Source organism: Thunnus maccoyii, chromosome 20 (assembly GCF_910596095.1).
Source record: "Thunnus maccoyii chromosome 20, fThuMac1.1, whole genome shotgun sequence".
In the NCBI taxonomy this organism is placed as follows: domain Eukaryota; kingdom Metazoa; phylum Chordata; class Actinopteri; order Scombriformes; family Scombridae; genus Thunnus; species Thunnus maccoyii.
This window is the reverse complement of record NC_056552.1, coordinates 26,376,128-26,397,895: the sequence shown is the minus strand read 5'-3', so window position 1 is coordinate 26,397,895 and position 21,768 is coordinate 26,376,128. Positions and strand designations below refer to the sequence as shown.

Genomic DNA, 21,768 nt, shown 5'->3' with positions numbered 1-21,768 from the left:
CGCACTGAACACTCCCAAAGAAAGCTGTGCTAGCCTGCCATTCTCCTTCTTTGTTCTCTGTATCATACTGAATGAAGCCAAAGTGCCCATATGACTGACAAAACATCTCTTTTCTGTACCAGCTTGTTCTCATCTGCACCCACCCCCAGCTGCTTTTCTCCACCACTAGAGTCAGACACGTCTGGTTGATGACAGTGCTTTGAACTGCAGGTGGGCCACCTATATAAAGCATCCAGTACAGAAGCTGAGCACTGTACTACTGTGGACGGGGACAGCAGCTAAACTTATTTTAGCCACTTGAAAAAGGCCAGGCAACAGCACTCTCTGACCCACACAGCTGATGTGTGGTGTAATACAGTGCACGGCAGGCGTTGGAATACGTAAGTTCTACAGTTGAGAAAATGTAGTGCCAAAGGAAAGGGCTGTCTGACGGCCAGGTAAAGCCGTGAAAATATTCTAAATATAAAGTACACTTAAACTGATTTGGGATGCGTGATAATATTGGCACATCAATGGTATCAGCTGATAAAAGGCTTTAAAATGAAATATTGGCATCGGCCCAAAATAAACATTCTGCCGATATGACAAGCCTATTCGTCACCTCTACCCCAATTCCCTCTCAACCCTATCGGCAAAAAATCCAATATTGTGCATCTGTAAAACTGATATTGATTTTTAAGGTGTTTTTTTAGGTATCTAAAATACATTTTGCTGCTGGCCACAGCAGTACATTGCTTAACTTCCGTGCCAGTACTACTGTCTGCTTCTCCAAACTGAGAGCCTCCTGACCCAAATCTACCGCAGGTAATACACACTGACTATGGATAAGTACCTCATGCAACCCCACTGAAAAAAAATACGGAACCATCCCTTTAAATCATCTCCAGCTGATAAAATCTACTGGCCACTGTTGTCATTTCAGGCTGTCATTGGTCTGCCTCAGACTGATGGTCATGAAAGAGTTTCTCCATGTGGTAAACAACTGGAACCTGACTCATTGCCAGCATGAACATCAGCAGTACATTTTTTTTTTAAATCTCTGTGGGTGCTCTCAGCTGACAGACATGGTTAGACAGATGGATCTGCATTAAATGTATTCAACGTACACACATACACACACACACACACACACATATACAATAATATGAGGCTCTCCCCCAGCAGCAGCCAGGCAGAGTTCTGAGCCCAGAATCATGTGGAGATCACAGGCTGCGCTTTCTACACAGTTAAATCCCTCTTCTCCTCTGTGTGTGTGTGTGTGTGTGTGTGTGTGTGTGTGTGTGTGTGTGTCTGGCTCTCTCTACCCACTAAATCCATCTGTACGGGATCCTCATTCACATAACAAAAGTCAACACTGATTCATGCTGTTCACGGTCTTCAGCGGGTTACATATATTTATATATATATATATAATATTTATTATTCTGGGACTCCACTAGAGTAGCTTTGCATGATTCACAGTTAAAAAAACTCCTTATTTATCTTATACTTGCCCTTTATGCAGCCCCTCAGTTCAGCCTCTGTCTCTAACAGACAGTCTTAGCTCCTGTCTCTTTAACACCGCGCTCCCCATGAGCCCACTCTGATTGGCCAGCTTTCAGGAAGCCTGCCAAGGGCAGCCTTATCAGAGTTGTGTTAAGTTACTGCTGATGAAAACATAACATTTCCTGCTTTACTGCTTCATATTAAAAACTTATGAATGACTAAATAACAGGAGACTTTTACTGTGAAGAATTTGCAGGAAATGAAACGTGTTCCTCACTGAATTAGCAGAGCTTCATTAGCAGCGCTAAAAACCAGTCAAAACAACAACACATGGAGATACTTGGAGCTCTTTGTTGAGAGGATCAGTTAGAGATAATGCAGGGAGGAGTAGTACAAGCAGAAACAGCCACAGTGATGATGATGTTTGATGAAGAGCTGCAGATGACCAGCACACCTCCAACAGGTAAACTACTTATTTTACTTTGCTGTGCTGTGTAATGGAAAAACACTCACAGCGTGCCAGCTCCACTCCAGTCATGGCTCTGTGTGACAACCCCCAAAACAATGAAGAAATGCCATAATGTTAGTGGAATGGAGCAGTGAAATCCATCACAAGCCAACGTCAGGCCGGGCTGAACCTGGAAAAAACTGTTGGAAACTGAACATTCAGAGCAGTCTGAAGCTGCTGCTTTTTGCTCACAGGGATTACTGCTACATACATTTACCTCATTATTTGACACTTTGGCCATCCGACATGTAACATTATATATATATGACTGAAAATAAGGAAAAGCATAATAGGTCCCCTTTAAGGAATCTACATTAGTTAAGCCTAATAGTTTTTCTCATTTCTGAAACACAAAGTATGCAGACACTTTGAAAAGTGTCTCTCTCTCTCCATCATGCTAAAGCTGTCTGAGAGCTGTGAAATACAACAGAAAGGTGACACACTGTGCTCTACTGGCACTAATGTAACTTAACTGTACTGCATCTCTGCAGCAGCCAGCAGTGTTGGGAGCTTGGAAACAATCCTCATGCATGCTTTATGTTTGGGTCTGTTGGTGTTATCAGACTTTCAGAGGGCCCTCAGACCCTCAGAACAGCACACACTCCCCATCGTGCTTCATGTTCCACTTCTAGCTGATCACAAGTGAATTGTGTGGGAGCTTGTCAAGCAGGGTCTGAAATTAACACCTGCCAAGCGCCCAATGCAGGTTTTTGTTTGGTGAGTAAATCTTAGTAGGCTGTCCCCCACACTGGGCAGGTAAATGTTTGCACCAAAATAATCATGGAATAAAATGACATGATGGCTTGGAGGAAATGACTCACATTTGTCCCTATACAGTGTAGACATGTGCACCATATGTGTTTTTATACGCACGACAACAGTGCTGTGAAACTGTACGAGTGCTTGAGACAGTCTGAGGTGAAGGAGCGCCAGCCACAGACTGTCTCAGACCCTGTTTTGACTTCTATGTTCTCTTATTCATTGTAGCCAATGTGATGTTTTGTTTCTTTCACTGTGTGTCTGGCATTTCTGCATTCTGTACAGCACTTTGGTCAACTACAGTTGTTTTTAAATGTATCATATGTGACACAAAAAGGCAATTTATTATTTTGGCCAGTAAAAAATATGCTTGGCCAGTGGATTTTTTCATCTACCAGTCCCCTGAGCAGGTGAGTCAAAAAGTGAATTTCAGACACTGTTGTCAACTTTGAAATGACAAATAATCCTCACTGAGAGTCTGTCACACCTAGAAAATAGAAGTACTGTAAGAGCAAGAGCAGCACAACAAGGGTAGAGCTGTGTACTCTGTCTTGTGTGTGTCTCTGCGTGTGCATGTGTGCATGTATTTGGCAGCCATACAGACATCTGCTGTGAAGGTCAAGTTTCAGTCTGTATGGAACCAATCAATGGAGCCAGCAGTAGAACACCCCTCCCTGCCTTCATCTGCTGCACTGGGACATGCACACACACACACACACACATACAGAAAGCAAGCATTCACAAAGCCAAGTATGATTATGCACACATACAGACACAAAGTTATCACGCATACACAAGCCTGTTCCAAACACACCTTACACACCCATACTTTTGCACAAGAGTAGACATTTGCTGACAAATCCCATCACAGAGACAGACACACACACACACACGAGGCAGTAAAGTTGCACACACATAATAAACATATGCATGCACACACTGAAGCAGCCAGGCAAGCTCAGCACACACAGACTGACACATGTGTGGAGAGGGAACCTTGCCCTAGATTCTCAAGGAACAATCTCATGTTACATCTCTGGTCTAGCTGGCCTTTGTCAATACCGCACTTAAGTCTTACAGACCAGCATGTGCAGCCCTGCAGAGACAACTCATCACACTCAGGTGGACTGCACACACCAGGGTTTTCCCTGCCTATCTGACTCAAAAGGCGGGCCACCTTAGTATTACTGGCCGCCGCCTTTGTTGAAAATTCCGGCATGTGATGTTGACGGAGCAAAAAAGGCAGAACTCTACTGTGAGGACAGTGCAGCACCCGGACGGTCTCCAGCACACACACACACACACACACACACACTAGAGTTATCTTGTAATTCATCTTCAAAAACGGCAGCAGTTGCAAACATTTTTTGATTTAAAGACTAAACAGTTTACTTTTGCAAGACGAACGTGAAGTATATTGTGAACTTTCTGCGCCGCCGCTCAGAGACTAATGTTAGCAGAGCAGCGATCAGCAGTAACAAACAAGAGCAGCTGACCAACACACACTGCAGCAGTAAACAACTTAACTCTAAGGTGAGGAAAATAACTCTGCTCCCGCTCAGCGTGTTGGACAGCGATGTCTCTCCCCGGAGCTAACGGTGCAGCAGAGAGGCTGCTCTCCACTGCTGCAGACATGATGTTAATAACACAGCGGAGCACTCCTCCTCCACCTCATTCTGTTATTCTCATACAAGCAGGAGACTGGAAGATGCTTTCAAATTAATTAACTCATCTTTTTAAAATATAAAAAGGCTGCAGAGCATTTATCTTATCTGCCAGTTATGTTTCATATTGTATTTCAGTGGAACAAGGACACCAGCCAATGGTTTGACACACAGTGCAAAAGACTGAAAAAAGTGCTGCCTTTTCTATTCATTCATTCAAACAAGAATTGGTTTTGAATCAAGAATCGATTCTGAATTGAATTGGCACCCAGGTATCATGATAGTATTGAATGTAGAGATAAGCATATTATCCCAGGTCTACTAAATTAACACAGTCATCTGTCACAAGTTTTATTTTATTTCTTAGCTTTTTATTCCATCTTAGCATAAAATGTAAATCCCTATGGACACTTTCGTCTGTCAAATCATGATTCTTTCAAACGACACTCTAAAGGTGCATGACTCCACACACAAACGGTGTACTCCACACCATGCACGTTCTCCAGCCTTTGCCACCTTTGTCTCATAGAAATCCAGGGAAAACCCCGAGACACACGCATTATTTATTGACCTTTATGCCCAGTGCTCCTGTGATTCCACAACTCAGTATGGAGTAAAGTGTCTATGGGTTTTATATTCATATTTTGCTGCAGGTTTAAGACCTAGTTAAAGAATAAAGATATTTATATATTCTTGTGTTAAAAAACAATAAAAACAGTCTGTTTCCAGTTGAATACAGAGACCAAGTGGGTAGAATAAGAAAAGACAACCACAAATTAATTTTTGGTCTCCATATTGTTCTACATTTCAGCTAAAAAGGTCTTAAACTTATAAAACCAGTTGTTGTTCAGCTCCAGGAGTCTTATTTTGCAGCATTTGTCAGCTGCCTGGAATATGAAGAGGCTTATATTCATACAACCATCCACAAAAGGTTTTCCCTGAATATACAAATCACTGAGGGAAAATAATGCTGCAAAGTGTTTCTTTATGTTTGACAAAAGAACACAAACACCTTACAATCTAATGGAAAAAAAGAGAGAAGGATAAGTGGGAGAGTAGACGGGGAGCGTGTGGTGCTGCTGTTGAACATAATGACCATTCCAGAGGCAACTGTGCAGTAGTGGAAGCTGTAACAATCTACTCCTGTAATGTCAACACAAACTTTGGACTTCACACACCATTACATCCACTATCCTCACACACACACACACACACACACACACACAAGCATAGGTTGTGTGTGTGTGTGACACAACACATGCACATATGACATGTCAAGAGTGCCCGATGGCTTTTTAATTTGTCCTAAGTGCAAACAGCAGATTCGGGGTTAATACAGTGTGTATGCACTGACTGCATTGGTGCTTAATGTTTACACAAAAGGAGCCGGTTGAGCTTAAGGTAAACTTCTCCTGAGTTTTGGTAGTTAAAAAGTAACATTTCCAGCAGAGCAGAAAATATGCCTCTGCCTTCAGAAATCAAGCTACCTGTGGATAGGTTGAGTGGTGAGGTGAAGGTACAGCACAAAGTCTGGTGGTTGGTGGGAATTTCCCTCCTTGGATATTAATGAAAGCTCTGGCTTCATTTATTTTTAGGCTTACAATACAAGATTTAAACCCGAGCCAAGCCTGAAGTTTAACAGATTAGATTAATGTATGTAATTGAGAGGATGCAGCCTCCTGCACTAGAAAGCACAGCATGTAAATAAAGCCACCACAGTGCCTCTCTCTCTCTCCATTCACAAGCCTCATTACACTGCAGGACTCCACTACTACAGCCACGCCTCACTACAGAGACCTGTGAGTGAGTGTGTGTGTGTGTGTGTGTGTACACAAACACTGTTGAGAGACACTCCCAACAGACCTTTCTTTCAAGGTGTGTCGTGCTGGAGCTTAATTCCAGTCTCTCTCTCTTTTATTTATGCTCTGTCTTTCTCCCAACACTAAAGGTAACAAACCACAGCTTGTGTGTGTGTGTGTGTGAGTGAGTGTGCTCACAGACATTCGGAGAGTCCCAACACGTGGCTTTTCTCTCTCTTCTCTGGCCTGAGTGATACAGGACGACAAAGTAGACAGCTGAGGAGAGGCACTTTGCTGTACAGACTGACAGGATGGTGGGGTGACGGCTGAGGGAGGGAGGGAGGGAGGGAGGGAGAGAGGGAGAGAGGAGCCTGGCTGACTGGTTGTGTGGCTGGCAGAACACAGTGTCTGCTTGTCTGACAAGCTGTGCAGCTCTGTGGCTGCCATTACTGACTGACTGCTCAAAGATTATACATGTAACAATAGCAAAACTAATTGTAGACCATCACGCAGAGCTATTAAAGCTATTAAGAGCTTGACAAGATATATATAATGAACAAGACTGAACAGGTATATTCCATTCACATTTTCTGATCAGAGTTCTTCTTCTACTTATTGTATTTTTATTCGTTTTTTTTCTACATATTACATCTTACAGTGCACAGTAGATCTGAATCATTTGCAGAATATATGTCATTGCAATATTTCTTTAGACATTCAATTAAACTCTGATCTGAACTGGTGTCTGCATACATACCTTTGCATCAAGCAAACATTTCTACATGTAATAAATCAGAAAAAAATAGCTGCTTGTGGTTTAGATCCTCCTGGGGATCTTTTTGTTTCAGACCAGACAGGTGAAAAAAAAGTCAACTTCAAGAAAGAAAAAGACAAAAAAAAGCAATAATTGAAATCATACAGCTCCTCACAATCCTTACTGTTCTATGACTTTTTGGGTTCAGAATGCTTTATCTTTTTCTGCCACTTGTATCCACAGCTGGACAGATGGATATAAAGGGTTTCTACATGTGTCCTAGCATTGACAGATTCTCTTCATATCCATTTGATTTCACAACAGCTGTGTGTGTGTGCAGCTGACCAACAATGTTTTCAGATGTGGTGATAACACACACACACACACACACACACACACACACACAGCTCCAGCCACTGAGTAATACATTCCAGTCTGGCTAATGACAGAGGAAAAGATGAGTTTTAGTCCATTCATTCGTTAGATTATCAATCTGCAACAATTCTGATAAAAAATAAACAAAAAGCCAAACATTAACAAGCTTCTCAACTGTGGTTGAGGTTGTTGCTTTTCTCCATTTAGCTATATTCCTATCAATTGATTACTGACTAAACGATAGATCCATTCATCAGCTGTTTCACTGATGATGAAAATAATGATTATTTGGAGCTCGAGTAGCAGTGAGAGACACTGGCTTTCGCTGTGGGAGATGATGAGAGACATGCAGACAGAGAGAGAGAGAGACAGAGTGCTGACAATAAGAGAATGACTTCTTTGCGAGGGAATCTTTCCTCTCTCAGATAACAAGAGTTAACTTGTTTAATTGCGGTTCACATTCCAGCTGAGACACGTCAAATACCGAGTCTACTCACACTAAGGTTTAAGCAATATGAGTTTTGAGGGCCGATATCCTCAGTAATATTCAGCAGTCCAAGCACTGTAAAGGTGCTGCAGCCCTCCTGTTACTTATACTACTTATAATGAATTATACTGGACTTATTCAAATAGAATGAGGTTCAGGTTATCATAAGGCTTGAGATGCTGCTCTGCTTTATCAAAACAACTAAATATCATAATACATTTTATAACAAATCCTCAATAACTATGCTACTGTAGAATGAAAGAAGACAAAAACAAAGCACCGTTACATTACACAACATGCATATTTTTACTAATACTAGTGATTATTAACCAGCCAATTATAACTGCTTCATCATTTAGTCTATAAATGGCAAGTAACAGACTACCAAAGCCAAACTAAACTGATGAAATCACACATTTTATCTGATCATTTTCACTGACATGAAATGGACCAACACAATAGACAAAGATATGGTCAATGATTCAGAGAGATGCAGAAAATCCTGACATTTCCTACTGTGTATAGTAATAATAGGCCAATTGTCCAATTATTGACATTCATGTCAATAATTATATGTCCAAGAGAGGAGAGGGGAGGAGAGGGAGAAGGAGAGGAGAGGAGAGGAGAGGAGAGGAGAGGAGAGGAGAGGAGAGGAGAGAAGAGAAGAGAAGAGAAGAGAAGAGAAGAGAAGAGAAGAGAAGAGAGGAGAGGAGAGGAGAAAAGAGGAGAGGAGAGGAGAGGAGAGGGACAAGGACAAGAGGAGAGGAGAGGGAGAGGGAGAGGGAGATGAGAGGAGAGGAGAGGAGAAGGAGAGGGAGAGGGAGAGGAGAGGGAGAAGGAGAGGGAGAGGGAGAGGGAGAGGGAGAGGGAGAGGGAGAAGGAGAAGGAGAAGGAGAAGGAGAGGGAGAGGGAGAGGGAGAGGGAGAGGGAGAGGGAGAGGGAGAGGGAGAAGGAGAGGGAGAGGGAGAGGGAGAGGGAGAGGGAGAGGGAGAGGGAGAGGGAGAGGGAGAGGGAGAGGGAGAGGGAGAGGGAGAAGGAGAAGGAGAAGAGAGGAGAGGAGAGGAGAGGAGAGGAGAGGAGAGGAGAGGAGAAGAGAGGAGAGGAGAAGAGAGGAGAGGAGAGGAGAAGAGAGGAGAGGAGAGGGAGACGAGAGGAGAGGAGAGGAGAGGAGAGGAGAGGAGAGGAGAGGGAGACGAGAGGGGAGGAGAGGAGAGGGAGAAGGAGAGGGACAAGGACGAGAGGAGAGGGAGCAGGAGAGGGAGAAGGAGAGGGAGAAAGACAGGGAGAAGGAGCAGGAGAGAAGAGGAGAGGGAGCAGAAGAGGGAGAAGGAGAGGGAGCAGGAGAGGGAGAAGGAGAGGGAGCAGGAGAGGGAGCAGGAGAGGGAGCAGGAGAGGGAGCAGGAGAGGGAGCAGGAGAGGGAGCAGGAGCAGGAGAGAAGAGGAGAGGGAGAAGAAGAGGGAGAAGGAGAGGGAGCAGGAGAGGAGAGGGAGAAGGGCAGGGAGCAGGAGAGGGAGAAGGAGAGGGAGAGGGAGAAGGAGAGGGAGCAGGAGAGGGAGAAGGAGAGGGAGGAGAGGAGAGGGAGCAGAAGAGGGAGAAGGAGAGGGAGAAGGAGAGGGAGAAGGAGACGAGAGGAGAGGAGAGTTAACTCCATACCATCTGGAAAGAGTTAGCTGGCTGTTGAACAAAAGGAACAGAGTGAACAGGGAGAAGAAAGAAAGACACAAATGAGCGGTATGACTTTTCTGCTTCACTCTGTGGTAAAATGGAGATCCTCAGATTAGTGGCAGACTATGGAGCGTTCACACTGTTACCCACATTTAGGAACTGATAGAAGATCTCCAGTCAATGGTCAGAAGACAACCTACCAACACACGTCCCTACAGTATTCATTACACTGTTTTATATTAGGAGTCACAGGTTGAGGGACTAAATGAGAATATTACAAGAGTAATAATATAGAGTCAAACAAGTGTTTTGTGTTATTGTAAATGATTATGTATGTACCTTTTTTTCCAAACCTGCATTAGCTTTATAGGTTTGAAAAAAAACATGCCGTGGCTTTGTTAAGTTACTGAGCTAAGATTAACTTCCTTTGTCTTGGCCAAGAGATTTGGTTTCTCTGTATTTCACTGACAGTCAGGAAACCCACAGAAACCAATTTTGTCCCACATTGGCTCCAGTCAACAATAATTCCACTGTGTCACTCTTCCACAGAGCAGTGGAATCATTTGACTGTTCTGTATATTCTACTCTATGTGACACTATTTATTACCACTCTACTGCACTTCATATGACTGCATTCTATTCCCCTGGATTTAAATGCTGTGTATTCACTCAACACAGAAGAAATCCTATTTCTATATTATATATAATATACACTATTCCCTTCCAATAGCATTTGAAGGTATTCAGTTAATGAGTGAGCCCAGTTGTGTTGGTGAAGTCAGATGGATGTTTATTCTGTCTGCAGTTCTCCGTTCTCTGTGCTATTGCTGTACTGTGCTGCGATCCGGTGGTGAAGGAGTTAAGTTCTGTGCAGTGGGTGAACTCAAAGGAACTGGCGTTCACGTGGCTAAGCCGCTGTTGCTATGGGAGAGAGGCCAGACAGAGGAGAAAGAAACCCCTCTCTCTCCGTCTCTCTCACATTCCCATTTTCTCTCTCTCTCGTTCTCTTTCCCTCCTCTGCACTCCTCCTCTCTCTCTCTGCCAGAGAGCCGCCTGGCTAGAAAACCAAACAACTAATGAGAGTACACCTCTCTCTCTCTCTGCATTCACTCTCACTTTCTCTAATAGCTCTCTCTCTCTCTCTCTCTCTAATAGCATTCTCTCTCTCTCTCATAGCATTCACTCTCTCTCTCTCTCCTCTTCATTTTTCAAATAGCATTCACTCTCTTTCATTTCAGCTCTATGAAACATCACTCTCTCTCTCTCTCTCTCCTCCCTTGTTCCATCTCTCCATCCTTCTCTCTCCCTGTTTTCACTCTCTCTCTGTCTGTCTGAATATGACAGTGTGTGAGATTTAAAGAACATAACAGCGGCCAGCCAATCTCTCTGCCAGCTTCTTTCCACTGAAAACCTATTAGGAACCTTTTACTGACCGTGTATTTCAGACCATTAGAATACTACCAGAAATGACATTCAGCACTCATTTAAAAAGACCAAATGAAAAGAGAGCGAGCTGAGAAAAGAAGCATATAAATATAGCTACCAAAAGCCCTAAAACTAGAAATGGGATAAGAAAAACAAAACCAGACACTCATCATTCACGTCCATAAATTTCTGGTATGTTTATTAAAGCAGATATGATGCTGAGTGCACGTCTTCCTCTCCTTTATTAATCAATAGACAGGTCACTCAGTGCAAAGAAAACCACCACTGCATTATGAAGATCTCTTCATAACTACATGTTTATGCTTTACTGCAAGAATTATTTTCATTATCACTTCATCTGCACATTATTTTCTCAATTAATCAATTCATTTAAAAAAAAAAACATCTCTCACAATTTTGTAAAGGCTTAAGTAATGTCTTCAAATGTCTTGTTTTGTCCAAAAATGACAAAAACAATTCATCTAGTCTAGTCAACATTCAGCATTTCTGTGATGCTTTTCTGCACAGTATGGCATATTTGATTGCATGTTATCATCAAGTAGTATTGAGATATATATATATTTTTTTTTTTTTTGCCTCATTCTGTTTACAATGCCTGGTAATATTATATGAATAATAATCCAGCTAAAGCTCAATGAATGTGAAAGCACAGACTGGGGCAGGACAGGAGCAGACAGAACATGAGAGAACAGGTCAGGGCAGACTGGAACAGGACGGGACTGGAAGAACAGGACAACATATAACAGCACAGAGAACAGAATGAGATGAGACAGCCAGGAGGGCAACAACAGAAAGGGACAGGTGCTGGACTAAAGCTGGAGGGGTTCAGTAGCTGTAACACAGCTAATCCAATAATCTAAGTGTCTGTCTATAGTAGTAGTAGTAGTAGTCGTAGTAGTAGTAACACAAGCCGCTGTAGCTAGGATACTGCCACACATGACGATATGCAATTAAAAGTATTTATCAGGAGCTTTGCCGTAAATTTTCAGTTGAAGCTGTTTTGTTTCTTTCTTGTGCTTCGAGAGAACAAACTGTTCTGCAGTGTTTCACGGAGAGGACGACGTGCCTCCTCTTTGAAATGCAACTAGAGAGATTGTGAGCAGGCCTACTGCCATTCATCTCCTTTTAGTGTCCCACTGGCACAAAACAACAATGTTAATATAGTGAATTAGTTGATGACAAGAGGAGGATCAGCTGGTGTCACTGAGGATGGTAAACATCATGCAGACAGGTAAGACAACATTCCACTGGCCCCAAACTTTCTCCCAACAGTTACAGGTTCACTTCAGGTGGGGGGACAGCCAGACTCCGCCTGTGTCATGTGTGACGTCTCCTTCTCTGCTCCGAGGAAAAGATACAAGCAGACTGTATGGACATGTACGAGCCACAGTTGCTCGATCCGTTTGGGAGATGTTCCAAACTGAACGAGCACAACCTCCTCATTACTGGCTACACCAAAATAACTTCCTCACATTCTTTGGTAAAACAGACTAGTTAGAGGGTCAGGCCAGTATTCCCTGACAGCAGCGTTCAAAAATACTCAGGACAGCTCCAGGTCTAAGAAACAACTTGGACTCAAATGATTCTTTTAGTGGAGCTTAGCAAAAGGACATTTATACCAACAGACGCTGTGTTGAAATTTAGGACTTAGTAATGTAAGAGTCATCTTGTGGTTTTACAAGATAGTTATTAGTGTCCCGTGACGGTGTAAGCCCTGCACTTTTGACCCTGACAGGACGAGATTTTGGGAGGAAATACTAAATATCTGTATGTTTTCTACCAAAGTGCCAGTTTGAGTGTAAATATCTTAGCAGTGGGTACATGACCGTACCATATTTCTTTCATTCAGACGAGTCAGGAGCACACAGCCTGTCTAATGGTGTGATGAGATAACAGCAGTCAGACAGGCTGAGGGTTTACTCATTTCATATTCCGGACACAGTCACAGTCTGTCTGAGCTGCCTTCTCACTGAATGTTTTACTACCAGGCTCTGGGTTTATTGTTTAGGACAACAAAAACAGCAGTATAATCAATCTCTTTATCAGTGATGATTATCACATGTTGGTAAACTACAACCACTTTAGAGACCAAAATAATCTACAATCATTTTGCATATCAGCATCAGACTATCTGACCCTATCTGATTGATAGCAGAAGATTGCCACTTTTTTTTTTGTTTTGCTCATTTGGGTATGGTAATAGCATGGAGGAAATAGCTTCATAAAAATATCATTTCAGGCTGTACAAAGATGATATCAGACATCGACATGCAGCCTTGCTACACCTGACTGAACTGACCACTTGCCGTGCTGTCACTGGTGAAACAACATGGTGCTTGTTCTGGAACCGTTGACACATTTCTCCTAAAGTACCTACTGAAATCAGATTATGAATACATTTGAGGCAATCAATCAGTTGTGCAGTTGTTGACTGATGTCTTGATTCAGTAGTTGTTCATGTTATTATCTCAACATCTTGCTTATTGGTCTGAGTGTTGTAAGCAAAAATGTAAGACCAACAATCTATATAGAACTGAGATCTAGTTAGTGGTCAGTGTGATATGTTTTACCAGCCTCTGATGGACTTTCATGTGGGTTCCTTTGTCAGTTTTTTTTAAAAAGCCATGCTATATTTTTAAGAATATATGATTCTAAAATAAAAATTCCATCGCAGCAGAGCGTGATGAGAATAGAACTAGTATAGCACAGTATACCAGCAGCTGTTGAGTAGTAGAGCCTAATGTATTCCCAGGGTTATCTGGGAAGCCTGCGAGCCTATAGGAGACTTTATGGCTGCCGTATGTAGCACTGTGATGTAGTGGAGCTTTAGTGCTCTCTCTGTGTGTGTGTGTGTGTGTGTGTGTGTGTGTGTGTGTGTTTGAGAGAGGGAGATGGGGGGAAGGGTACATCCAGCCAGCAATCCAGCCAGCCCATCCTGGCTTCAGATTACATTTTGTTTCCTTAGGCACCAGAAAACAAACCACTAACACTCTATGTATCCAGTTACTGTGCTGCCCAAACACCACATAACCTGGACATCACATAGCGATACTGCAGCTCACTGTGCTCATATCAACCTGACAAATTAAGACTCGTCGTGACACTATTTTACTGACAATTTTTATTTCCCTGACTGTACTGCAGCTGATTCTTACAAGAGAAGAAAGAGCCTGAGGCATTACTGTACAGCCTGTATACCACAGCACAAAGAAATACTGCACTGTGAAATGATGCAGAAACATTAAAACATGTCTCAAGATAACTTAGTGACAGATATATTCTGTACCGAGGGAAACCTGTTGATATGATGACGTTGAGGCTGACTGCACAGGACAAATAAAGCCCATTATTCTCTGCATCTACTTAATGCAGTGCCAGAGCAGCAGAGTGTCCAACAGTGATACTCCTTATGTATGTAACTGGACAGTGTTTCCAGCTTCATTCACTGACAACAGCTAAATGTTCATGCTATGAATGGTGTTACAGTGTGACGTGAACACTCAGGCCATTTTCTACTGAACTGATCACTGTGAACACAACATTTAAATCATAATATTACAATATGCCCTGAGGAGTATGAGCTTTCTGTATATCATATTTGTATATTTTTATTCATATATTTTGGAATAGGGCTGAGTGATATGGTTGAGAGTATCCTTAATAGTATTGGGATAATTATTTTATATCCTAATATTGCAAAATGATCACACAAAATAATCAAACTGATGTTCAAACCAGTGAAGTGTGCTAGGCATTACAAACTCCTGCAGTAACTAATGACACCTTGCTCAGTATCACTCATTTGGACATGAGAAATATTTATATCATCATGATGTTATAATGATGAATTTTGCTAACCCTATTTTGGAATGCTACAACAAATATTTGAATGCATAGTTTGTCACTTCTTTAGCTAACTGAGACTCTGGATTAGTAAGCATTTATTGCCAGGTTTGAACATATTATCAACTATTAATTACCTACTTTAGTATATAGTTCATTACTACACTTTTGATAGCCTAGTATCATTCTAATGAACGCGTATGTTTCAAGTGAAATAAACAATGCGGTGATGTAGCCCTATGCATATGTCTACTCCCCTACTGTAGCATCCAAATTAGAAGGTGAATGTTTCTCTCCTGCCGTGTTTATTCTCTGTCTCGCTGGTGTGCGTTCATACACTGAACAATGCTGCTATTCACCAGCCAACACACTCTCACACACAGCTTAGAAATGTTTCTAAGCTGGCTGAACTGCAGCACTGCAACAACCGAGCATGGATTCTGTATGTGGAAGGTTCTCCCCCCGGTCACAGCCTGTCATTTTCTGCTGATTAGCCACACAGGGATGAACCTCAGGCCACGGACCTAAACACAAACTAGCAGCACTGCTACTGTACACACACACACACACACACACACACACATACACACACGCACAGTAGACTGTAATGGAAAACAAAGGCTCCTATAGGCAATGACCTGGCTGCCCTGCTCTTTCCATTCATTGTGAATCCAGATGAGTGTAGCAGTTTTATGCCTCATGTGCCAGCGTAGGATTCTGCTGCTGAGCTTTTTCATTTCTTTCAGCGTCTGTCAGTCCCTCAAGTCCCTCCAAAAAACTAGCTGTATGCGTGGGAATTACAATGCTATTTAGGTGCTCTGTATTCTGCTCTGTGTCACTGCCATACACAGAGTCTCAGCTCTCCTTCTGCATGTTTATTCATCACTCTCTCTTGTTGTCCTTTTATTGTAACTTCAGCATCTCACACAGCGTAGTACAATCTTGGGAATGTAAACACATTGCTTGTTTGTTCAAATGATTTATCTGTTGCATCTCTACTCTTCAATGGGCTCATGGGTTAATTCAGTCAGGTATGATATATATATATATATATATATATATATATATATATATATATATATATATATATATATATATATATATATATATATATATATATATATCACGTTCATAATATCTTTGATTAGTCAACTTGAAATTGCCTTCTTCTTCTTCTTCTTCTTCCTCTTCTTCTTCTTCTCCTCAACAATCAGACTATTGTACTCTCTTTGGGCATCTGTGAGGTTATTCAGCGGAGTACGATTTGAGGTTTGTTTATGTTCATGTTCTAACTTTCCAATCATTTGTTCCAGTTCTTGCTGTCTAGCTGCCCTCTTTTCTTTTTGGCATTGTTGTAAACATAGTGAACTTGAGACTGTATGTCTCATGACAGTCCAGTAGGTGAATGGTCAGAAATGGTGACTGGCAGCATCTTCATATCAGCTTCTCTGTGGATCTCAGCCTTGGGAGTACTAAACTAATCAGTTCTCCAGTAGGATGCATGTCTATGTGAAGAAAAAGTCAAATCTCCACAGTTTAGATACTTGCTTCTCTGCAGCTCTGTAGATTTGACTCATTTAGGGGAGGGGAATAGTAGAAGTCGGTTGCCCATCTATGAATTGTGATATAACACAATAAAAGTCTACCCATCAATAAGGTCTTCTGATAAGAATCAGGCTTGGGTGTATACATTCATTCAAAACATCTATCAGGATCAATCTCTCTGCTGTATTACTATGGATAGTTGGTCAATTAAAATGAATATACTGTATATACCCTAAACTTTCTCCAACATGTGTGAGAAGAGAAATGTAATTATCTGTCCATGATTTCTTTTAGCGTTTCATGTTCTACAACAGACAAATGGGTTTCTTGTAGGAAAGCTATCTGACTATTTGTTTCAGCTGACACAGGACATTATTCTTTTCAAGTCCTTCCACATCATAGCTTTTAATCTTTAGTAGGTTTTGGCGTGCAGAGGGAAGGATCAATATGAAAGTTAAATGTTTCTATATTTAAGTGCATAAACATAAGGCGTGCTAGATGAGTGTGTATGTAGTTGAGGCTGTGAAAATGTGTGACTTGGGTTTGTTGGTTGTAGTGAGACTGATAAGCAGAGTGTAGGGGAAAGAAGACAAAAAAAAATGAAGGTGTTTCTATGTTTTTAGTTTCTATACTTGAAGCCAAAAAATATTGGTAGGAACAAAACAACTTGCCTTATCACTTTCCTTAACTGAAAAGATCCCAGAGGAAGAGTGAGATCAGAATGGACAGGACAGAAGAGAACACTGTTGGAACTCAAGAACATAAGTGTCCTGTTAGTTCTTTGGGACCAGGTCCCCAGCTGCACGAGGAGAACAGGCAGCTGTAAAAACTGTCTTGTATGTCAGAGAAGGTAGGTAGCTATCAAGCCTGTCTGGTGTGTTAGTAATTGCCTGTGTTTTAGGATAAGATAGGGACAGAGGCTGTCAAATATTCATGACAGAACCACAGATTCAGAAATGTCTATACCACAGCAACAGCACCATAGTTGATAGAGCCTAATTGTTTTCTTAATTGTATATAGAACACAAGTATGCTGGGGATCTCTATACATCAAAGCACATGAGGCATAGAGTTGGCTTTTTAAACTGAGAATGATATATATATTAAGTACAGACAATAAAAAAGATCATCAAATAAATCCAGTCTGCCCATTAGAAGGAATATGCATGCAGTATGCATTCACCCACACGTCACTGTCATGTATTTTTCTGTTTTGTGTTTCAAACTCTGTCCCTGCGACGCCAATATCGGGTCACTGCAAAGGAATTTACGATGCCATTAATGGAGTGATGCATTTTAATACTTGGGAGCGTTCTTGAACTTTTTTTTTTTTAATCCCAGGACCCAAATGAGGAATGCATTCTTCTTACTAAACAGCCCAGCTAATGGTGTTGTATTTGAAAGTATTGTCAGGTTAGCATGACTGCTATAAATATTACATTTTAAAACATTTTCCTCAGACATAAAGTAGACAAACCTGGACTGACTTTAAACCTGTTCATAAATGATTCATTCAATATCTTTAATAAGCATAATTAATTGTTTCATCATATCAGATACATGATATATGAACTAATTGGTAACAAGCTCCTTGCGTAATGTGGACTAAGTATGAAGCTGTGCATGTATTGGATTATTATTTATTGGATATCTAAAAAGAATAAATAACAGTATATACAAACAGATAGCCAACAGGCTACAGTTATTACTGCCATTATATATCATGTATAGACTTAGCTCTAAAGCAATTATACAATATGTATCAGTACTTTTATTTGCTTGATTCAGTCCATAATGACAGTAAACCAGTCAAACTGGTCTCCTCTACTGCTCAACCAGTTCAAAGTCTATTACTGGGCCATTCTAACCACAAGTACACCATTAAAGATCTCAAATTATCTGACATAATAATAATAATGAACATTTTCTTCAACTGGTAAGGGAACACACATTTCTACAAATGCCTCCGGTACAGTTATCATAGCTTTACTTAAAGCTGTAAGGAAAGGTCATCATACCTATATTATTATCACTGGAGTTATTATACTTGATAACTCCAGCAGTGTTAAAAGTCTGATGTTTTCTGTGGTGTTCATTATCACAACAGCATATCATCATATATAAGCCTGAACTGTAATGCACAAAGGATGGTGAGATCCCATCACATGCAGTGTTTATGACGAGTGTGTAGAATCAATGTTATATTTGAAATGATAAAATATAAGACAGCAAAAATACAGAAGCTAATGCTGTAAGAGCTGTTAACATTTTAATATTAAAGCCTAAATCATATTGGACTAGTGCTGTAACTAATGATCACTTTTATTATCCGCTCATTTGCTCAATTAATCAATTCATCATTTGGGCCATAAAATGTCAGAAACCACAACCCAGAGTGACATCTTCAAGTTGCTTGTTTTTTCCTAACAATAGTCCAGACACCAAAGACATTCAGTTTACTGTCACAAGCAGGAAATCCTCACATGAGAAGCTGAAACCATGAAATATTTGGCAGTTTTTTTTTGAAAAATGATTTATTAAAAATAGTTGCTGATTTATTTACTTACTGCTGACAACAAATGGATTAACTGACGTGCCTTGAATTCTTTCAGTGTATAATCAACACATCTTAGAAAGCTACCAAGCAGTGTAATAGATAAACCTTACTGATGCAGCCTGACTGATCTGAGACATTTGGTGCTTGGTAGGTGGTCATTTCACATGGATCTTTTATGAACATACTTACTCACTGTCTAAAATTGCATTATTTCCCTACTAAGATATGAATGAATAAGACACGGTGAGTCGTTGCTACTCCAGTAGAGTCCAGTGCTGCTGGCCTATGTGACCACAGACACTTGACAAAGGCCTGACAGCTTGGCTTGACACACTTCTTCTAATCTAATCTCCAATCCTTCTCCACTGTATTCACTCAGCTAGTTAAGCCCCCTGCTAATGAGACTTTGTCCCATTGTATGGAATTAAACCAGAACACTACTCACTGCCTAAATCACATCACACACAAGAACCAATTCTACAAGGGAATTAGGAAGCTGGGAACATGTTTGTTGTGCGATACAAACGACTACATGCAATGTGCTGCGTAGATGAAGGGACCATGCAATTACACATGTGAGCAGTGCAGAGGCATTTAGCTATGACACTGTAATCGATTCATGGAATTATGCCACCTCACTATTCCTGTCAAAATCAGATAGGACTTCATGCAAACGTATAACAGAAAGACACAATTATCTACTGTCTACATCACGTAAAAAAGCACCACAAGCAGTCTATTGCATGTGAGAAGGACCGGTGACATGTATGCTGGCCTAAATGTATGCTTTAAAATACACGTATAAAACACAAGAAGTGAGCTACCTCCAATCATGCTCAAATAAAAAAAAAAAAATCACACACAAAGAATAACCCTACCAGAGAGCTATGACTATTAAACTATCATATTTGCTGGAAGATGTAATGTCAGGTGATTTACCGTCCTCAAGAAATAGCACATATGTACATAGAAAACACTAAATATTCCAGTAGGTACTGTGGTAGGGTTTGGCCAGTTATCTGCATAGGCAGATAGAAGGATTCTGTGAACAAAAGAAAACGGGGAACAGGCACACTGTACAGTGAGACAGTACTGTGTATTAGCCAGCCAAGGGCTTGTCAGGGCAAATATTTCATTGTTTGCTGGTTTTGGCATGTTAACCCAATATGAAAATACCTCTTTTTAAGAGGGAACAAAATCAGACCTAAATATTGCCAAGATTTTCATCCATCACTGCCTGCCTACTGACTGTATTAAGAATGTAATAATTACAGATCAAGCTGGAAATATGTCTGCTCCTGAAAGCTCCAAAAGTGGCAACACAGCGTTGTCTTGAAATTGCAGACAATATTTTAGATGAAGACAAACTGCCCATTGTTCAGCCTGCAGCAAGCCAGTTTTATGTTTTTACAAGTCCTAGCATTCCTGCGTCCCTGTCCAAGTCGGAGGGGTTGTTGTCCGCCAGGAAAACACAGGCAGACGGAGCTTTATGTTGGACCAACCCTCTCAAATAACGTGGATTGTGACCAATAACCACGAGGTAATAGATTAGTTAATGGATTAGTTCAACGTAAAGGCTGTAACGCGGGGTAAATCTAGAAAGCTAACCTTACCTCCGTCAGCTGATTTGCAGTACAGCAGATTAAAGCATTTAGCTGCTCGGGACTCAAATTGTTACACATGCTTTACAAATGCAGCTGCTCTACGAACACAACGCGGTAACTTATCAGTTGTAATTCCAGGTGTTTCTCCTTATTTAACTGATTATTTTTAAATGAACGCTTTACATTAACCGCTGTGGTTAAGACAGTGTGCCAACACGGACCTCACTGTGGTTCAACAATTCTTAGCGCTACATTTAAAAAACATGGGAGGTTTGCTTAGCCGCAGAAAACAGCTTTATGGGTGAGATAAATTGGATGATTTTGGTGTAAATAAGTGCTGTCTGGACCAACGCTTGCCGTTTGCTTTCCATAACCCCCTGCTGGTAGTCTGCCTCCCATTAACTTGCTTGCTTAAGTGGTCAAATAGCTAGTCACACTCATACACTTAATAATGACAAATATTTTGGTGAAACAATGATGAATACAAGTGGTATACTCACTGGTCCAAAGACCCGTAATAACTAAGAAAGCCACATAATAATTTCCGCCTGGCAAGTTTACAACATTGCCTCGCTGGCTAGCCACCAACCACAGAGTTTCCCATTTGCTTTGCATGTAACAGACCAAAGAGGAGGACAAAGTCAGCGTTTTCCTTACCGTCAGGTCCGTGTTGTCGCTGTCACGATGGTTGACTGCGCGTATGACACCGGACCTCCACGGCCAACGACCGATGTCGCCGATTTCAGGCGGCTCGTCCCCGCTGACACAGAGGAACCGCTTCCCGACCAGCTCCGGCCGAGCCTCGACTGCCATGGCCCTTTGCTGGTCAAACCCCCCCTCGAAAAACTTCCCAACAACGACGCCCTTACAGACCTGTCATTTACGACATTAAACCAGCTCTAAAGGAATCCAACAGTAGAAAGAAAATAAAAAAGGAAAAGTTATTTGTTGCTAAAAGCTGAAAAACCGACCCGGGGGATTTAAATGTGTAGCAGTCTCCACCCGCTCGAGCGTCAGTCTCTTTTCTCTCCGCTTGAAAAAAACGGTGGAACACTGAACCGCAGCACAACCGCCATCCATACTTGTGTTTCTCCGCTGGATCCCAAGGCATTCACAGACCACAGCACTGTTGTGTCCCTCCGCTCAACTGAACCCATCGGTACTATTTTCGCTAAACTACTTAAAAACTGCTTGTACTTATAGAACTGCCACGACTACTTTTAACAGCAACTATACACAGCTACTTCTACTATTACCACTGTAATAGTACCACTAT

At 41.4% G+C, this 21,768-nt stretch overlaps 1 protein-coding gene across 2 annotated transcripts in view; it reads right to left on the bottom strand.

The window, feature by feature from the left end:
- jmjd1cb (jumonji domain containing 1Cb) overlaps positions 1-21,554 on the bottom strand; it is a 131,582-nt gene extending 110,028 nt beyond the window's left edge. For both annotated transcript variants that reach the window (XM_042396672.1, XM_042396673.1), the window contains exon 1: positions 21,150-21,554. In XM_042396672.1, coding sequence (XP_042252606.1) covers positions 21,150-21,305 — 156 coding nt within the window. In that variant the 5' untranslated portion in view covers positions 21,306-21,554. The remainder of the gene's footprint in view (positions 1-21,149) is intronic.
- Between the last annotated feature and the right edge of the window lie 214 nt (positions 21,555-21,768).